Consider the following 20,984-nt stretch of genomic DNA (forward strand, 5'->3'; position numbering starts at 1 on the left):
GTAAATTAAGTAATTGTCAACATGAGAAAGTAGCCCAGAGGAGCTATTACACAGTGGTTCTTTGTGAAGATGTGATTAGAGTTACCTTTTCTCTTATTCCCCATCTTTTAAGTTCATGTTTTTGCTCATTTCATGGTAATTTCCCTAAAAAGATAAGCCTTCCTTAAGACTAGGAATAACTATTTGCACAGGAATATCATCACTCCATTCAGCGTGGTTTGACTACTATTCAGTACTACAGCAGAAAGGTCAACTGATACAGCTGTTCCACAGGTACTTTCTGGTTTTAATTTTTTTTAAACCCAAGCGTTAGCCAACATGGGATAAATAAAATCTCAAAATAAAACAGGAAACTGTAAGACTGAAAGAACAGACAAAAAGAAACTCACATTTTAGAAAAAGGATTTCCTTCAGTGGAGAAAGCTATTAAACATGCCCCCTCTGTGAAAATCAGGTTTTAATTAAATCAGCTTCCCCAGGCTAGCATATGCAAGCTACCAGAGATGAAGTGAAATATTTGCACTTTATGAAATATCCCAACCTGTTAATTGAAAATAAGTTTGTTTGTTTTAATTAGTATTTGGTTTCTTTAAAGTAACTGTTAATAAAGATAGCAGGTGGAAGCTGCAAAGTTTAAATGTTTAGTTTGTTATGCTATGATGAGTTTTTTTTTAAAGTTCTTGTTTCATTGGACCTTCTCCCATTAATACATGGGTAAAAAGTATTGAGGATGTTTGACAACTACCATCATAAAGCACTAGTGTAACCACTTTACCTTCAAAGGTTATGAACAGACCAGGTTCCGGAGCTAGTAGTTTCATGTCTTGCCTGACAAGAGTCTGGTATCTTAGAACAACTGCCAAACTCAAGGATTTGTTATTTTAATTGTATCGTTTCATGCACTACTGACAGAAATCAAACTATTGAACTGTGTGCCCTGATATAAATTGAACCTTACGGTATCAAGACTTAACATTCAAATAATAAATCATTAGGGCAACAAGCATGCTTCACAAGTTTCTGATAAGAAGCCCTTTTCTATATCACGGTCTCACTTTATGCAGTTTCTGAAATACTTAGCACTAACTGGGACCAGCAAGTAATAGGAATCCAAAGGGGCATGATCTGTTTTATCTCAACTAATCTCAACAATTAGAATTGCCATATAAACCACACAAATTTAAGAGAGGAACATGGAGAAGGCAGGGAAACAATTTGATTGCTCAAGTTTTTTTGTTTTGTTTTTTTTTTTTAAAAAGCATGTTTTTTTAAGAAATAGTAGAAGCCCCCTGCAGAAGTTACAGAAACAAAGCACCCATTCCACAAGCAAAGCAAAAAAGCCTCCATCAGATATTATTAATAGGTATCAAACAGCAGAAAACAGAGGTTGAAGATCGGCTGAATGAATATGCACAGACACTTTTACATATAAAGATTAGCGCAAGGGCCTGAACTCAGTCATGCAAAAGAAGAGGAAGTGTGCAAGGTGATGATCTAATCAGGTTCTTACCAGGGCTTCATTATCTTCTGCAATTTCTGATATCGTCTGTAAAATTAAAACTCGCACGTGAGGAGAAACACTTTAAAACATCTGTATGCTATTTACCTATGCATACACACACACACATTTCATAGTCTAATTCATAAAATTCCAAAGACACAGTAGCAGGAAGTAAGTTACTAACAATTTTCTGTGAACAGAAACAGTTCAGTATCCGTTAAAGGAAAGTACATTGAAAGTTAATTTCAAATATTTGTTCAGAATATTTATGTTAACAAAAAGCAAAATAGATAATTGACTAGGCATCCTAAATTATTTAAGTATCTGTATAAAATAAGTCTGTGGTAGAAAACGACAAAGGTTTACACATTAGGCATTTTCTGACTCATTCCTATGACATGTAATCACTTGTCTAACAAATTTATTTACTTTCAGTCTCCATCACTAATACTGAGGTCAGAGTTGTCAGCATGGTTGAAAGTTGCTGCATAGCTAGAACCAACACAGACCAAAATCCTGATCTTCTGATGTCAGTGACAAGTTTTCCACTGACTTCAAAGGCAAACAAAAATTACCTTGGCTTTTGAACCACGGAGGTATATTTACTCAACAGCTCAAAGCCACCTCATGCCAGCTCAAATGACAACTACAGTGCAGTGGTCTGATTCCAACAAAGTGTGTAAACTCACCTGCTACCTTTCTTGCTTTTAAATTCACAGCCTGATGGACATGCCTAGACCCAAAGTGCTGAATCAACCCACTTGAGATAGACAATGACCTACTTACAAAAATGTAACTTACTGTTTCAGATGCCAGCAGGTTCACCTACATAACTAGCTTTCAACAGCATGCTGTCACTTTCCTAGTAGCTTCCAAAGCACTTGGTTCCTAGCTGTGGTAAGAGGTTTAACGTATACCAGTTAAAAGCTTTTTTATTTAGACATTTCCTGTGTTTTTTGTTTTGTTTTGTTTTGTTTTCCCTGAGATATAGGGCTGTGCACCCTCAGGGAACAAGAAGCTTTGGTATCATATTACTATATATTCAAGAAACTAGAAGTCAAATATTAAGGAGGGTGAGGAAGCAATAAGCACATTTGAAAGCTGTAGTACAATAATCACAATTTGCAAGTCACCTTCCTGGTAATAACTGCTGGTTATGCTACTACGGAAACCAAAATAGAGACACAATCAATGGTAAAAATTGCATCCAACACAAGTAACTAAATTTTTTTGTAAAATATCACTTGAACCAAGGGAAAAAAAAAAAAAAAAAGTCTACTTAGCCCCTTCCTATGTCCCCTAAATCCGTTTCACAGGCTTCTGTGAAACATTTAGACAGTGACTTCCTTAGCATTTGCAGGACCCTTACCTACCTAGAGTTAACTGGTAATTAGTTAATTTGAGAAGAAGATAAGCAATATAAAACAACTTTTTTTTTTTTCAGAAAAATATTGAGAAAATTAAATTATACAGATCTTTTCTGGTGAAGCAAATTTTGACTTGAGAGGAAAAATAACCATCATATTAGAGCAAACAATTTCTATTAATCTCTGTTGCCTGAATGTCTGACAAGAGCAGCAGTCAATCAATGACACCAAGTGTTGCAGTGACATTGTACACTATGGTTACAGATGCACTTCTTTCACCACTGAACAGGTGGAGGCTGTTATCAAAAGAAGCACATGCTATTTTCATCCTATAATCAAAGCAAAAGCCTATAACCTGGTATTAACAGCAATACTGTTCACATTCACCCACAGAGCACATTAAAGTTAATGCTCAAGGAGTAATCGAGCTAACTCTTCCAGCAAGTCAGCCTGGAAAGGAACAAGTACAATCTACCACCTCCATTAGTTTTCCTTTTTTTGTGTGCATATATATATATAAACACACACACACAGCTTCTGTTTCTCCTGGAGGGCTGGTTGTGGTAGCAACCAGACAGTTCTGTAAAACACCTCCTGGGTGAGTTAACCCAGTGTAGTGGGTTTACTTGGCAAGGTTTTGGTAGCAGGGGGCCATAGGGGTGGCTTCTGTGAGAAGGATCTAGAAGCTGCCCCGTGTTTGGTAAGGGTCCCACTGCTGACCAGAGCTGAGCCAATAAGTGATATTGTTTTGCGCCTCTGTGAGAGCATATTTAAGACTGGGGAAAAAAACGTTGCAGCACACAGCAGCTGGGAGAGTGAGAGGAGTGAGGAACAGCCTTGCAGGCACCAAGGTCAATGAAGAAGGAGGGAGAGAGGAGCTCCAGGTGCCGGAGCAGAAGTCCCCTGCGGCCTGTGGTGAGGACCATGGTGAAGCAGGATGTCCCCCTGCAGCCCATGGAGTACCACGGTGGAGCAGGGTTCCATGCTGCAGCCCGTGGAGGAGACCACGGTGGAGCAGGTGGACCTGCACTGACAGAGACTGCGGCCTGTGGAAGACCCCAGATTCCAGGCCAGAGCTGCAGCCTGTGGACCATGTAGGAGCAGGGGACCCAGGTTGGAGCAGTTTGCTCCCGAGGGATTGACCTCCGTGGTATGGACCCATATCTGGAGCAGTTCCTGAAGAGCTGCTGCCTGTGGGAAGCAAATACTGGATCAGTTCAGCAAGGACTGTATCCCGTGGGAGGGACCCCACAGCACAGGTGACGAGAGTGACTGGGATGGAGCGGCAGAGAAGAAACGCTATAAACTGACCATTACCCCCATTCCCTCGTTCCCCTGCACCGCTCGGGGGGAGGAGGTGGAAGAGGGTAGATGGGGGGGAAGGTGCTTTTGGTTTCTTTCATTTGTTTCTCATTTCTCTAGCTTGTCAGTAATAGACAATAAATCTTACTATCTCCCTATGCTGAGTCTGTTTTGCCTGTCACAATAATTACTGTGCGATCTCCTCGTCCTTATCTCAACCTTTGAGCCCCTTTCATTGTATTTTCTCCCTGTTCCTCTTTGAGAAGGAGGAGTGAAAGAGCGGTTGTGGTGGAGCTCGGCCGCCCACTCAAGTAAAACCACCACACCAAGGCATGGTCAAAACCGCTGAAAATCTTAGTGATCTAGTCTAGACACCATAATTAGCCAGATACCTGTGTGTGTGTGTGTATATATATATATATGTATATATATATTTTAAAGAAGCTGTCCCTCAGTTGCACTGGCACAAATGGAAATAAAACCACGGCCAAACATTATGAGAGCAAATTAACTAGCGTTTGTGAAAAGTTCATATACCATAGTGGTAAAAGCCATAAAAACAGACAGCAACTTTAATACAGGGAGAAATCACAAAACAAATGCCAACATAATGCAGAGTAAACATTAACAACAAGTTACTGATTTAGACATTATGTTACCACAATATCTTCCCTGTCTGGCCTCAAAGGAACTTTGTGATACAGTTCTGGCTGAATCCCATGGAACAGCAGTTTTCTTAGGACCTCCCCAAGCCATACAGACCTAAACTTGCCCAAAGTGCACTGTGGGTTGTGTCAAGAGTGGCTTCCAGCAGCAACCATATTAGCAAGGACCTAACTGGGTCAACTCCTACATGTTCACATGCAAAAATTGCTGTACAATAACCTAAGATCTCCAAGTCTTGATCACAGCTGGGATAACGTGCACTGCACAATAAAGGCTTGTCTGATCTGGAGAAAACTACTAAAAATTTTGTCCCAGTGAGGGAGCCAGTGCAGACCCACTGGAGTTAGAAATGCAAAGAGATAAAGTAGTCACATCACTCACCACAATCCATATTTCTGAGCCTGCACTGCTGAAATATTTGCAGAGCAAGAAAAAAATACCAGAGGGTAAAAGCTTTCCATTCAGCATGGCCCTGGCCATGGCTGTTATTGGCAAAGGTAGAAGATGCAAATAAGAACTTCCTCCTGCATGTAACAAAACACTGACTGGATGATAGATGAAAGACCTTGAACCACAGTAAATCTGTACTTGGATACTGTTTTTCAGGCACTCACAAGGATAGCCCACAGGCTGGATAATAGGCAGCATTTAGGAATCACAAGACAAATACACAGGAGTGCATTTTTCTAGATTGTGCCTGTATCAGGTGTGGTGATCACATAAATGAAGTCTGGCTAACACCTGTGGTGAGCGTTTGAAATGCATTATTTAGATGAAATCTGCAAAATGATTTTTAATGCGTGCAGCAGCACTCCCACTCCTCACAGCCACTGCAATACTCCACAGTCACCACAGCTTGAGAGAAAAACTCTGGAAAAGTTGCAGAAATGGAGGTTTTAAGCTCCAATTAAAAGTAATTTTAATTTTTGCTATTTCTTTGAATACTACACTTTTATATGGAATTAAGAAAAAAATGATGACTAGCACTTGGTACTCTGAAGAATATTTGGAAACATAAATCTGCCTTAGAATTACTCTTTTTAATGACAAAAGTGGTTGCCAAACCAAAACCAAAAATACTGTCTTCTCTCCCTTGTTTTTGTCAACAGGGTGTTCATACCAATACTTAACTGGGATTATTTAAATAGAATCATTGAATATCCCGAGTTGGAAGGGACCCATAAGGATCATCAAGTCCAACTCCTTGCACCGCACAGGTCTACCCAAAAGTTTAGACCACGTGACTAAGTGCACAGTCCAATCTCTTCTTAAATTCAGACAGGCTTGCTGGAGCGACTACTTCACTGGGGAGCCTGTTCCAGTGTGCAACCACCCTCTCAGTGAAGAACCTCCTCCTGATGTCTAGTCTAAACTTCCCCTGCCTCAGCTTCACCCCGTTCCCACAGGTCCTATCACTGGTGTTTATGGAGAATAGGTCACCCGCCTCTCCACTCCCCCTCACAAGGAAGTTGTAGACCGTGATGAGGTCTCCCCTCAGCCTCCTCTTCTCCAGGCTGAACAGGCCCAGTGACCTCAGCTGCTCCTCGTAAGTCTTCCCCTCCAGGCCCTTCACCATCTTCGTCGCCCTCCTCTGGACACTCTCCAACAGTTTAATGTCCTTTTTGCACTGTGGTGCCCAGAACTGCACACAGTACTCGAGGTGAGGCCGCACCAGCGCAGCATAGAGCGGGACAATCACCTCCCTCAACCGACTAATGATGCCATGCTTGATGCACCCTAGGATACGGTTGTCCCTCCTGGCTGCCAGGGCACACTGCTGGCTCATGTTCAAGTTGCTGTCAACCTCAACCCGCAGATACCTCTCTGCGGGGCTGCTCTCCAGCGCCTCATTGCCCAGTCTGTATGTACGGCCAGGGTTGCCCCATCCCAGGTGCAGGACCCAGCACTTGCTTTTGTTAAACTTCATGCGGTTGGTGATCGCCCAGCTCTCCAACCTGTCCAGATCTCTCTGCAAGGCCTTTCCACCCTCGTCCGAGTCCACAACTCCTCCAAGTTTGGTGTCATTGGTAAATTTGCTCAAAACACCTTCTAGTCCTACATCTGAATCATTTATAAAAACATCGAAGAGGACTGGCCCTAAAATCGAGTCTTGAGGGACCCCACTAGTGACCATCCGCCAGCCTGATGTGGCCCCATTTACCACAACCCTTTGAGCCCTGCCCGTCAGCCAATTGCTCACCCATTGTATGATGTTTTTGTTAAGTTGTATGCTGGACATTTTGTCCAGCAGCAGCCTATGGGAAACCGTGTCAAAAGCCTTGCTGAAGTCCAAAAAGAGCACATCAGCTGGTTTCCCTTGGTCGACTAGACAGGTGTTCTTATCATAAAAGGAAATCAAATTTGTTAGGCAGGATCTACCCTTCATGAACCCATGCTGGCTGGAACCAATGACTGCATTGTCCCCCAGGTGTGCTTCAATAACTTCAAGAATCATCTTCTCCATAATTTTACCAGGCACTGATGTGAGACTGACAGGCCTGTAATTGCTAGGGTCTTCTTTCTCACCCTTCTTGAAAATTAGCACATTTGCCAGCTTCCAGTCTACCAGGACCTCTCCAGATTCCCAACATCATTGAAAAGTAATTGAGAGAGGTCCCGCGATGACGTCAGCCAGCTCTCTAAGTCCGGACCCATGGACTTGTATGGATCCAGGTGGAGCAGCAAATCCCGCACACGTTCAGGGTTGGCTGCGAGTCTGTCATTCCCACTGTCACAGTCCTCCAGCACAGGGCACCCTGGGTCCCAAAGCCCATCATCAGCCTTGAAGACAGAGGCGAAGAAGGCATTAAATGTCTCTGCTTTGCCTATGTCCTAGTCTGTGAGGAGACCTTCCCCATCAAGCAGTGGACCTATGTTTCTTTGGTCCTCCTTTTTCTGTTCACATATCTAAAAAAAAAAAAACTTTTTTACTGTCTCCCACAGACATGGCCAGCTTCAACTCTAGTTGGGCTTTGGCCACATGAATTTTCTCCCTACAAACACGAACAGCATCCCTGTATTCCTTCCTCGTCGCCTGACCCTCCTTCCAGCAGCCGTACACTTTCTTTTTTCGCCTAAGCTCCAGTAGAAAATCCCTGGTCAGCCAGGCCGGCCTCCTGCCCTGCCTGTCTTACTTCTGATATTTTGGAATTGCCTGATCTTGTGCTTTTAGGAGGAGGTGCTTAAAGACTGACCAGCACTGATGGACACCAATGCCTTCAAAAGCAGTTTCCCAGGGGACCCTGCTGACTAGTTCCCTGAGCAGCCTGAAGTCTGCTTTCCCCATATCCAGGGCTGAAGTTTTGGTGGCAGTTTTCCTTCTGTCACCATAAATTCTAAACTCAACCACTTCATGGTCACTATGACCAAGACGGCCGCCAATTGCCACGTCTCCCACAAGACCCTCTCTGTTCTCTAGCAACAGATCTAAGAGGGCACCTTTCCTAGTTGGCTCCCTTAGCACCTGCACCAAGAAGTTATCATCTAGGTGCTTTAGGAAACTCCTGGACTTGCTCATGTCAGCCATGTGGTGATCCCAGTTGACGTCTGGCAAGTTGAAATCCCCCATAAGGACAAGGAGAGTTGATCTTAAGGCATCTCTTAGTTCCACAAAGAATAATTCATCAGCGTTGTCGTCCTGGCCAGGTGGTCTGTAATAGACTCCCACAACGACATCCCCTTTATTTGTTCATCCCTTAATCCTTACCCAGAGGCTCTCAACTTTGCCATCGCCAACTTGAAGTTCCACACAGTCCAGCCCATGCTTCACATACATCGCCACCCCACCTACCCTGCCTGTTCCTCCTGAAGAGCCTGTAACCATCTATTGCAGCACACCAGCCACAGGACTCACCCACCTGGTTTCGCTTATGCCGATGATGTTATAGCTGTGGGACTGGGCCAAGACTTCTAGCTCATCCATTTTATTCCTCATACTGCGTGTGTTTGTGTAGAAGCACTTCAACTGCACCTCCCTACACGCAGCACCTTGTGGAGCTGACCAGAAGACCTCAATGGCACACAGTCCCTCTGATTCTAGCGCACCATCCCTTAGGTCATCACCAGCATGCCTGGTTTTATCCCCTTCCCCCTTTAACTCTAGTTTAAAGCGTTATCTATCAGCCCTGCCAACTCCTGACCAAAAATCCTTACCGTTCTCTGAGATAGGCGCATCCCATCTGGTGCCAGCAGGCCTGGTGTCACGCAGACCTTCCCATGACTGAAAAACACAAAGTTCTGCTAGTTGCACCAATCCTGAAGCCACGTGTTAATGCGATGAGCCCGCTTGTCAGCATCGATCCCCCCTGTCAGAAGGGTAGAGGCAAACACAACCTGTGTCCCTGATCCTTTAAGTAGTCACCCCAAAGCCCTAAAATCCCTTTTGATCGGAATTCTTGTTGCTACCTCGTCATTACCGGCCTGAAAGACAAGTAGCGGGTAATATTTAGTGGGCCGTACCAGATGCTTTACTTTCTTAGCAAGGTCTCTCACCCGAGCCCCAGGGAGGCAACAGACTTCCCTGTGGGTTGGGTCTGGTCGGCACACTGGGCCCTCTGTCCCTTTCAGAAGGGAGTCCCCCATGACAATAACCCTTCTTTCCTTTTTGACAGATGATGTAGCAATGTGGGGGGTAGGTTGCCTTGCCTTAGGCACCCTCTCCAACTGGGATGGGCTTTCGTCTACTTCGTTGTTCTGTCGTGTTCTAGACCCTCACACCTGTTCTCTTATATAAGGGTAGATGGGAAGGTGAGGTGGGCAGGGACAGGGCTTGCCTACCACCCCGAACAGGAACCTGCCTCCATTCCCCCCCTTGGCCTAGGTCCCCTCCTACTGCCTGGCGTGATGAGGGAACTTTTGTCTTCTGTGTAGCAGGAGACACTTGTGCTGTGGCAGGCTCATGAGTCTGTCTCCGAGAGGGTAGAGTACACCTCCACCAGTCAATTTCCCTCTCTGACTCCCTGATGCTCCTCAGCCTGCTCACCTCCTCCCAACGCTCTGCTACCTGGCTAAGTAGCTCTTCAACCTGAGCACACCTCCCACAGGCATACCCCTCGCTGCTGCTGTCAGATACTGACAGAAGTCTCGGGCACACCCTGAAGCCCAAGACCTGGATGGCCGCATGTTTCCCCAAGCCCTTCGTCTGAGTAGCCACATCGGTGACTGTGGCTGGAGAGGCCGCAACAGATTCCATGATACCATGGAATAGATACCATGCCTGGTTGATACCATGGCCAGGTTCCTCGCAATCAGGTTACAAGTACCGAAAGGAAAGATCGCTCCAAAAGAGCGGCGACGACCATCCCCTGCTCGCCCTGCCTGCGCGAACTGCCGCGCCCCGCCCTTCTGACGCGCCACGCCGTTTGCCCGTCCTGGTCGCCGCGCTCCTGGTCGCTCACGCTCCCTAGGGGCTGCCTTTGAACGGCCCGGGAGGGGGCGCTGCTGACTCCGCCTACGCCCATCAGCCTCCCTCGCGAGGGCTGCCGGGTCCCAGCGGCTCCCTCGGCTGCTTCGAGTGGACCTCGGTGCCGAAAAAAAGCTCTGGCTGTCTCGATCCCCCGCTCCGCTGCAGAACGCGTCTGCCCCGGCGCCAATCGCCTCGGCAAAATGCTAGTATTCTTAAGTGCAGGCCAAATAAAAATAACCCCAGAACGAAAGCACCTAGGATGAGGGGAGAGCAGGCAGCAGCAAGTCTCCCCCTTTTCCCTCCAAAGGTGTCATCTTCAATCGTTCCTTCTCCTGTCATTACCATCTCCACAGTGGAAGAACTGGATTAGCTGATTTTTATAAACTGTTCTATATTTATGTCTTACACACAATGGGTCACATGCTCCTGACATTACAAAAGCAGTAAGAAATGAAGATTGCCACAAAGCCCCTGTTGGACACGAATTGATGTTGGCAGCAATGTCAGATTAAGTTATCTACACTTCCAGGTGTAGATTTACAGGAACGGCTGAGCCTGACAGCCCAGTGCTGACAAAATAAAAAAAAAAAAAAAAAAAAATTATTTTCCTCCCTTCATTGGCTGGTTTATTTTCTGCCAGATTAGCAATATGAATTTGCTCACCAAGGAGTCAGATAAACACTGGAGCTGACCAAGTGTTGAGATGACCAAAAGAGGGCACATGGGCTATACAGCCAGTAACAGGGAAGGGTGGAAAATAAGTACCTTATTCAGCAAAGACCTACCAGTTTAGTACTATGCACATCTGAAAAAAAAATCATTTTCCATTTATCCAGTCAGTTGTGCTTGTATAACTGTTTTCTAGGGCAACATGGTGAGCTCATCAATGAAGGACCTGTACTGGGTTGTGGAATATTGTATTAAAAGTAGCCTTTATTGTCACTTTTAATAATCTAGACAAGTTTTCCAGTCCAGATTGCGATAATTATTATTAGCATAACTCTTCAAACAAAGAAGGACAGGAACAAGAGGCTGTGAGCAAAGGCAGCTTAAGCGTTTTGACAGCAGTACTGAAATACTCATCAGACTGAGATGGAAAAAAACCATTAGCAGGTATGTGAGCAATTGTCCCAAAAAGCGTGTTAAAGTTGGAGTAACTCCAAACCGATCTGTATTCAGTTTTCCACTGGGCTGGTATACAGTATTATCTCTGTAAGCCAAGCCAATAGCTAGTATTTCACTGAACAATACAATTTGTCCTTAAAGAATGCACAAATGCCATCTCAGAGACTTCCAGCTGCAGAGCAGCCAACTCCACAACTGCACATGTTCAATAGAAGACTCCTCTGAGTTAAGAGGTAAAAAAAAAGAAAGAAAGAAAAAAAAAGAAACGTACAAATACATGTTTGTTGAGAAGTTTGTATAACTCTGATCTAGCTACATTTATTATTTCCAGTAGGAAGACAAAATTGAACAGCCACCACAATTTGAAGCAAGTTTTTCATCTCTGATCTGCCTATAAAACAGCTGCATCTCCCTTAAAATTAGAACCAGACAATCTGTAACCGTGTCTGAGCAGCATCAACCAGCACGCTCCTGTGACACTGCTGTGCTATATAATAAAGCTACTCAGCACATCCACATCTATGAAGCGGACCTCTGAAGAACTCCCTTCCCAACAGCAACAGAAACAATTCTGCTCATTGCCAAGGCAGCTGGCTTTGCATAGTCTCAGCTTTTTGGCAAAAGCTATCTGTGATTTCAGACAAATGATAAGTGACAGAGACAATGATACTGCCAGTAAAAAAAATAAAAATAAAAATAAAAGAAAATAGAAAAAAAACTGAAAATTCTGAAAGAGGTCTTCCTTTTTTTCCTCCCAGTCATGAGATTATTTTTACTGACAATGACAAAAATAAATTCAGATTCCTTTTAACTCTATACAGAGTTAAAACTCTATTATACGGAGTTAAAACTCTATTCATTTTTTATGGTCTGTGACTTGTATTTTCCTTTTCTTATAGGGACTTTACAGAAACTATCAGTTGGGTTCTTTTTTCCCTATTAAGGAAGGCTGAGAGTCTGTCCCAGTCACACAACTCATCTGCATTGTCAAGGAAAAAATTCACTACATCTTTACCAGTCTCCTGTAACATCAGAATGACTGCCTACACAGCCATATTTTTCCAAAAAATATTAATTCTGGACTAGACTATGGAATATATCTCTGAGTGAGTGAACGACATTATCTCAGATAGGGTAGCAAAAAAACTTTGTGTATGCACACACATACCTCTTTGGTGATAACAGAGGCACCAAGTATAAGAAATGATTCAGCATCATGGATAATTATAAAATGAAATCATCATTTACTTGCTCTTCATGACCTTGTCTTGTAGCTTCTACTATTATTTATGGGTCACCTGAACCACAAAAATAAACCTTAAAAACAACTTGTTGTTGTTTAATAAGAGACTCACAGCATACTGTGGAAGCAAGAATGAGCCTAAAGGAAAACCAGCAATGAACCACCTCAAACAGCAGGACTGAGATAGGTAAGGAAAGTTTCTAAGACATGTTGCATTTCTGCTAATATAAATTATATATTAGAATATTGACAAATTCATTCTCAGCTTCACTGGAGTCCCATGCATCCTACAATCCATTCACCAGCAACCCCTATGGCTTTGTCCCAGCATACACCATGCCTACAGTTTCTCTGCTCTAAGCAGCAGGCACTTGAAGAGATCTGGCCCAAATTATGGTAACTACATATAATATTAAAATCAAAATAATATTGAAATAATACTATTTATTGAAATAATAATAAAAACAAAAAGACCTCTTAATTTGTTATTTTTCAAGCTATACTATCATCAGAAACTGGAAAGGTTTTTTTTTAATGCCTTTTATTTTTCTTCAATATTCACGGAAATTGGATACAGGATGTTAAATGAAACACTGCTAGCTCTTGTCAACTTTTTGTATTACTACTTTTTTCCATCACCAGCAAAATGAAGCAGAGGTAACTAGAAACCCAGGACTTTACATTCCTTTGCTCTGACCACTGTACTTTTACAAGCATCAGCTTCACTAAAATACCGAGTAAGTAGCACAATAAATAAAGCCAAGTATAAATACAGCATAGGCCTTTTCCTTGGTGAAAGTTGTAGCTGGAGTCTTGCTTTCCACAGGCTGCCCACTAAAATTTAATTACAGACTCAAATTATAACTTAAGAGCTGCCCCTAACATGAGCTCCATGTGCAAAGAAAACCTCAGAGCAAACTTACACTGAACATGATGGTACTTTTAATGAGCGCTGTTTGCCCCTTTGGGGAATATAGAGAATAAAGCCTGAATTAACAAAATTCATCGATTTCTAGCACAGCTGTACTACACCATGAACAGAGGCCCCACTCACCCTGGGCTCTACCCACCACACGGCTGTCCCTCAGCTGTATTAACCCATGGGTGGCCACAAAAGCACCCAGGGGACCTCCACGCAGAGGAGCACCAGTCTCACGGTGTGTATCCCATTCCCCGTGGCCCCACACAGGCTTCACACCGATCTCTGGGCCTGGGTTCCAATATCAGAGCATAAGGAAGGGTGTTGGGGGGGGGGGGGAAGGGGGAAATGGACAGGATGGACAGACCACATGCTCTTTCTGCATCCACTCACTCCCACTTCCCCTCTTTCTCAGGCCCAGTCAGCATGGGTTTATGGAAGGCAGGTCCTGCTTGACGAACCTGATCTCCTTCTATGACAAAGTGGCGCGCTGGGTGGACGAGGGAAAGGCTGTGGATGTGGTCTACCTTGACTTCAGCAAGGCTTTTGACACCGTCTCCCACAGCATTCTCCTCAAGAAACTGGCTGCTCTTGGCTTGGACTGGCGCACGCTTCGTTGGGTTAGAAACTGGCTGGATAGCCGGGCCCAAAGAGTCGTGGTAAATGGAGTCAAATCCAGTTGGAGGCCAGTCACTAGTGGCGTCCCCCAGGGCTCGGTGCTGGGGCCGGTCCTCTTTAACATCTTCATCAATGATCTGGACGAGGGCATTGAGTGCACCCTCAGTAAGTTTGCAGATGACACCAAGTTAGGTGCGTGTCGATCTGCTCGAGGGTAGGAAGTCTCTGCAGGAGGATCTGGATAGGCTGCACCGATGGGCTGAGGTCAACTGCATGAAGTTCAACAAGGCCAAGTGCTGGGTCCTGCACCTGGGGCGTAATAACCCCAAGCAGAGCTACAGGCTGGGAGATGAGTGGTTGGAGAGCTGCCAGGCAGAGAAGGACCTGGGAGTGATAGTGGACAGTCGGCTGAATATGAGCCAGCAGTGTGCTCAGGTGGCCAAGAAGGCCAACGGCATCCTGGCTTGTATCAGAAATAGTGTGACCAGCAGGGCTAGGGAGGTGATCATCCCCCTGTACTCGGCTCTGGTGAGGACGCACCTCGAGTACTGTGTTCAGTTTTGGGCCCCTCGCTACAAGAAGGACATCGAGGTGCTTGAGCGGGTCCAAAGAAGGGCGACGAAGCTGGTGAGGGGCCTGGAGAACAAGTCCTACGAGGAGCGGCTGAGGGAGCTGGGCTTATTCAGCCTGGAGAAGAGGAGGCTCAGGGGCGACCTTATCGCTCTCTACAGATACCTTAAAGGAGGCTGTAGAGAGGTGGGGGTTGGTCTGTTCTCCCACGTGCCTGGTGACAGGACAAGGGGGAATGGGCTAAAGTTGCGCCAGGGGAGTTTTAGGTTAGATGTTAGGAAGAGCTTCTTTACTGAAAGGGTTGTGAGGCATTGGAACAGGCTGCCCAGGGAGGTGGTGGAGTCACCATCCCTGGAAGTCTTCAAAAGACGTTTAGATGTAGAGCTTAGGGATATGGTTTAGTGGGGACTGTTAGTGTTAGGTTAGAGGTTGGACTCGATGATCTTGAGGTCTCTTCCAACCTAGAAATTCTGTGATTCTGTGATTCTTCTGCAAGTCTGAAAATGAGCAAAAGCTGACTGTGCAAAACCAAAGTACATAGAGTAGTAGTTTTTGAAGCATCCAGACACCAGACCCAATTCAAGGGTCTGGGCTGCAAAGCAGAGGTTAGCACACAAAGAACAGGAGAATAGGGCAGGGAGCTGGACCATCTTGTAGCAGCATCAAACCATTCGGGTTTATCAGCTGTGCGGTTGGATTGTAGCCTCGTTCAAGCCAGGCTAGCTAATCAACACTAACTCAAAGTTAGGTAAGATAACTCCACGTTAAAGACACATGGTCCATCAAAGAGGTTTCCAGCCTTCCCTCAACCTTCTGGCTCCTTCCTCCTCCAACACAGCCCACCTCCACATAATGCTAACATAACTGTTTGAGGAGATCAACCTACGGACACTGAAATGATCAGAGTTAAAAATACCACCAAGTGGCAAGTATTAGGAAGGGAAAGAGAAAGGAAGAGAGCTTTTTGGTGACCTGTTCAGCAGCACAGCCCCAAAGGCCATGCAGTTGAAGGGGCAGGCCCGGTATGCGAGCTAACGGCAAGGAGACCTTCAGCCAGGTTGGCCAGTTCAACCAGCATCTTGTGGGCTGTCTCATGAATGGCATTGCAGAGAGTCCAAGGAAAAGCAGGACTAGAGAACATCTGAGAACATTTTACTGACTCTGGTTGGTTTTCCTTGACAGATTAGGGAACTCAAAGTGCTGTCAGTCCTGCTTGTTCCACTCTCTCCTCTTCTCTTCTCACACATACTTTGCTCACTCATGGGACATTTTGAAAAGTTGTTTTACTACAATAATCAAGTTAAAAAACACTATTATTAATGATTCTTCCCTAGAAGTACTTTGTCTGTTGGCTTAGCGTGTTGAAACAACAAGAAGTCCAATGAGTGACAGACCCTGAAGTAGGAGGTCAGAATCAATAGCTTGAAGTCAGACCTGAAAGGGAAGCAGCAGCACCACAGCAGGCTTAGCTTGAGTCTCTTTATATTGGGATTTGCTCCTTTCATTAAATCTGAAGTTCTATTAAACGACAGTGATGCACAGCATAAAAGTAGAAGGGAATGCATGGTGTAGCACAGATGTCCTTGCTTTACAAAGTCCCTTCACTAAGGAAGACTTGGAAAAAAAACAGAAATACAGGTTGTCTAGATTGATAAATATGAAAAAGACTGCAGTGAGTACTGAGTGTTTATCAACATGTGAAGATGCTGGAAATATTTACTATGAATCTTTGCTCAATGCCTAAACTAGACAATGTTTTTCCCCACAGGCAGAAACTGTGAGAAATAGATTAGACAGGTAGATCAATCAATACCTCTTTGGTGATACATTACACCAGTTACAAAAGAAGAAGTTGAAATTCCTCCAAAGGAAAGCCACTTACCAAAAAAAAAAAAAAAAAAAAGAAAATGCAATGGGACTCTGCTCATATGTCCAGTCTACAAGTCTGCCATGTGGTCTGAAAACTTGTGCCCTCAGACATGAATTATTACCAGGGTGTAAATTGCTGAGCATTTCTTTCAGCAGCAGTGCCAGCTTAAGTAATTTCCCCTCCCAGAAAACAGTTAACTATTAAACCAGACCAGTATGGTACAGCTTGGCCCGGCTCTCAGCTACAAAGCAATAGTACAGACGCATCTGAAGGGTGAGGAGGGCACTTGCTTTAGCCTTGATGAAGCTAAAAGCAGTGCTTTAAAAAAAAAAAAAAAAAAAAAAAAAAAACAGTGAACGTTCCTTGTATGTTTCAATACAAAATAAAGAGCTTTAGCTTAAATACCTTTCACAGTGTAGAAGGTAAACCATTTAACTAAATCCATGGCAAAATAAACTACAGAGGCAGTGACTTTTAAATTGCTTGTGATCTTCCTAGGCACATACAAGCATGCCCATTCGGTAATTTTTTTAATTAGTTCAGTGGGAAGTGGTGGATATAACTGTATTTATACTTTTACATTAACTTAAACAGATCTTTAGTTTTAATTTAATTTGGTCCTTAAAAAAAGTATATGAATATAAGATGATTTGACTAATATATAAAAAAAGTTTTCTGTTTATTAAAGTGACATAATATGTGCCAGAGACCACGTCACTCCAAAAAAATAAAGACCATAAACCCAAAATACTGAAGATGAAATGATGACATACAGGATCTCCAGTATACCACTGGAGTAAGGCAATGGAGATTCAAAGTCCAACAACAGACCATTAGCCACCTAACAGGCTAATCAGCAAGAGTATGCACATTTTCCAGTCTAAGGATTACTAGATTCTAATAAGGTTTTTTGGTTGGTTGGTTGTTTTTTATTTGTTTGCTTTTGAAAATTCACAGTACATTTTGCATGGGATCATCGCAGATGATTCCATTTCAAAGGCCACTAACTGCTTTTGCTTTACTCCCTAAATTACTTACTTTCTTGAACCTGAGGGAACACAAGCACATTTGAGGGTGGATTTAAACCGATTTCAGCAACGGACTTCTGATGCCTAGTCCACAAGACTGAACATCCCCATGGAATGTGGAGGGGTACCTTCAGAATGTTTATTTTCTCTCAGCAAAGGGTATGGGAACTGTTGATTCCTCATATGTAGCAGAAGTTGACACTGACTGCAAAGCACTAAAAACTCTGACTCGAATTCAAAAACCTACTTGAAGCAGTAATTTAAAACATAATTTAATAATGCAATAATCCAGTTGATATATTTGTTGTTGTAGCATCCACATTAAGACAAGGGAAACTCATTCAGTACCACAGTCCAAAATTTCAGCAGCGGTTAAAATCAATAAGATGTTCTGGTAAAGAACAGAAGTATTTTCAGAGATAAAATTTCAAAAAGTATTTTCAGAGATAAAATTTCAAAATTTCAGAGATAATTTCAAAAAGCCATTGTCATTTGACAAACCTCTGCCAGAACTGAAACAGTAAAAATGAAAATAAAATGCAAGCACTAGATTTTGCCATTCCATGTTCTACAATGTTTTGAAAAACATTGAATTTAAAACACAGTTTTCATGTGACATCACTTAAATATCAGCCTTTTAATGAACTATCAATGATTTATCTAAATTCTAATGGGAAAGGGAGAAACTATGACCACAGTCTTCCTCAAAATTTTGTAGCATGGAGCGTTACTTGTGACATTGCTCACTCCCCTTTCCATTTCATTGAACCATTTCATTGTTAGGGAAAACTAAAAATACATAATATATTCTCATTGATAATGGATATACTATCCTAGCAGCAGAGAACTGTTTAGATTTGACACTTTATGTTATCTTAGTAGTTGTAGAAATACTTCAGGTACTCAGAGTCTACCCATACACCATATGGGATAAACATCATAATTTAAGCAGAATACTTACTCTGTGCCACTTTCAACCATTTGTGTTAGGAGAGAAATGCCATCTAGGTTTATAAATTCTTGGGCAAAAGTAACATCGCGTGAGTAGTTTGCTAAGTCTTTCAGTGCTTCTAACTTTGCATCCATACTAGAAGATTGAATCCTTTCATGGAGCTGCTGGGCATTTTGAGCCTGAAAGAAAAAACATTCAAAACAAAACAAAAAGAACTTATTTGCAATGACTATAACAAATAAAATGTTAGTGCAAACAGGAACCATGTCCATGTTTAATATTAATTATATTTAACATTTACATTCTCTGAAATGTTCAAGTAGCTCAAATGCACGTTACTTTTACAAAATTATACTAGTCGTGTATTTCTCCTCCAATAATTATGTATAATTATTTGGATTGTTGCAGAATCGTAAATAGAGCAACGGATAGACATTCCATTGTGGCAGTCAAAATGCAAGCATTGCAAAATACAGCCTTTGGCTTGAAGAGTTAGTGTACCATATCAATAAAAGTAAAAATGGAAATAAATCACATCAGACAATATCAGTATAGTAATGACAATATTTTTTTTCCTGGCAACACTACCTTGGTTTAAGCATTTCTCATGACCTTTATTAATAAAGACTATATACTGTCCTAAACAAGTTATGTCAAAAGAGCCCAATATCGGGCCTTCTGTTCCTTCCTCCCTCTCTTCTCTTCCACTTGCTCTCAATCAATTCAAAAACCCATATTCTCTCTAAAAAAGCATAGGAATGATTACTTCCCACATGCTATATTACCACTCATACATTTTTGTGTAAATTCAATAGCGCATCTATGAGGCTACTCTGACCATTAACACTTTAAATACAGGATGACGAGGCAGCAATATCCAAACATAACACCAATGATTAAAAAAAAAACAACCAACCAACCAAACAAACAAAAAAAACGCTAAGGGGATATATAAGTAAAGCATATTAAATTACAAATTTGTCCTTTTGTTTAGCTGTACAAATACTTTACATCTCACAGTTTCAGCCTGATGCTTTCACTTACCTAAACACAGTTCCCAAAAGCACTAGTTAATAGCTAGGCAGTGCTTCTCTTAGAAAAAGAATCCTCCTCATATGCAAATACTTGCCTTTTTGTTTGTTTGTTTGTTTTTTTGTTGTTGTTTTTTGTTTTATTTTTTCCAAAATTCACTTCTTATAGAAAAGTTCATCAAAATTCAAAAGTTAATCAAAATTCACTATAGGAAACCAGATTAATGGTAAATTCTGTTCAGTGTTACTTTCTCTGAGGTTTTGTTTATTCCTTCTCAGCAATAGAAGAAAAATAAGAAAAAAAAAAAAAAAAGGCTGCGCTGACAGACAATTAGTTTTCTGTTCAAGTAATGAATATACTCTTCACAGAGATGATCATCTCTGCAGATGAAGATAGTAGACATTTTTAGTGGAAGTGAACATTTAAACAGAGAACAGAGGAAAAAGTAAAACTACTGTGTTATAGATAGTTTCCTATCAACATAATTTTTACTGCTTCACAAGCATTGATAAATTGAATGTCCCAGTATCCTCTGAGAAAAAAAAAAAAAAAAAAGTTACTTCCCCCCCCCTTTTTTTTATAAAGAAAAAAAGGAATGTATGGTCTACACTCAGGTTTTCACAGAACCTTTCTACTCAAGAGAAGCATGTACAGCGAGGAAATACTTTCTAGTTTCTAGTTAATATAACTGTGGTTAACATCTTAAACTAAGACAGTATTGAAGATAAATAAAATATACTTTATTTCAGGGGTTTTCTATGCCTTAAGCATCAGGTGGTATAGCCATAGCAGTTACATTATCTATAAAGAGGCACAATCCTGTCATCCAAAACACCCCTTTGCCACCATAAATTACCTACTCTCAATTGGCTCAAGCTGTAGTAGAGAAACAATGACTTATATCTTCTCTCTGTAATGGACAATGGCTGTCTGAATGGTAATAAATAAATATATATATATATATATATATATTCTCTCAAACATAAGCAGCTGGTAGACCAAAATCATGTGCCAAAGCCCATGGAAGAAATAAAAACAGATCCCATTAACTTCCAACATCCAGGGTAGCCACAAAATAATTCCTCCAAACCATCTTCTTCTTCGGAGTACACAAAGGAAATTTTGATAAAATACTGTTGTACAATTAGCTACAAAAATTCCAAGCAACCACTACTACCGCATGAACTAGAAGTTCAACAGCCACCTCCTACCTCATCAAAAAAGCGCTACATTAAGCTTGATCTTCTCAGGACTCCCTGGAGTAACAAGTGAGGAAGATCCAGAGAAGCAATGTACCCTCAAAATATTACTCTTTCTCAGAATGCATGCAATGTCTGAATTCCCACCTCCTTCAGAAAAGAAGCACTTTGGAAAGTCTTCAGTATCA

At 42.4% G+C, this 20,984-nt stretch overlaps 1 protein-coding gene and 1 long non-coding RNA gene across 6 annotated transcripts in view; one reads left to right on the forward strand and one right to left on the reverse strand.

Annotated features, from left to right (window-relative positions):
- ELMO1 (engulfment and cell motility 1) overlaps nt 1–20,984 on the reverse strand; it is a 320,073-nt gene that overhangs the window by 207,785 nt on the left and 91,304 nt on the right. For 4 of the 5 annotated variants that reach the window (XM_035319248.1, XM_035319246.1, XM_035319250.1 and 1 more), the window contains 2 exons: nt 18,575–18,744; nt 1,511–1,546 (listed from right to left, as the gene is read on the reverse strand). In XM_035319248.1, coding sequence (XP_035175139.1) covers nt 1,511–1,546; nt 18,575–18,744 — 206 coding nt within the window. Of the gene's footprint in view, nt 1–1,510; nt 1,547–18,574; nt 18,746–20,984 lie in introns of all 5 variants that reach the window. The other variant, XM_035319251.1, reaches the window with a different exon arrangement.
- LOC118162820 lies at nt 498–7,692 on the forward strand. Its single transcript, XR_004748649.1, has 3 exons — nt 498–508; nt 6,359–6,363; nt 7,481–7,692. It is a non-coding gene; the product is annotated as an uncharacterized LOC118162820 (long non-coding RNA).

The sequence above is a fragment of the Oxyura jamaicensis genome, chromosome 2 (genome assembly GCF_011077185.1).
Source record: "Oxyura jamaicensis isolate SHBP4307 breed ruddy duck chromosome 2, BPBGC_Ojam_1.0, whole genome shotgun sequence".
NCBI classification, from domain to species: domain Eukaryota; kingdom Metazoa; phylum Chordata; class Aves; order Anseriformes; family Anatidae; genus Oxyura; species Oxyura jamaicensis.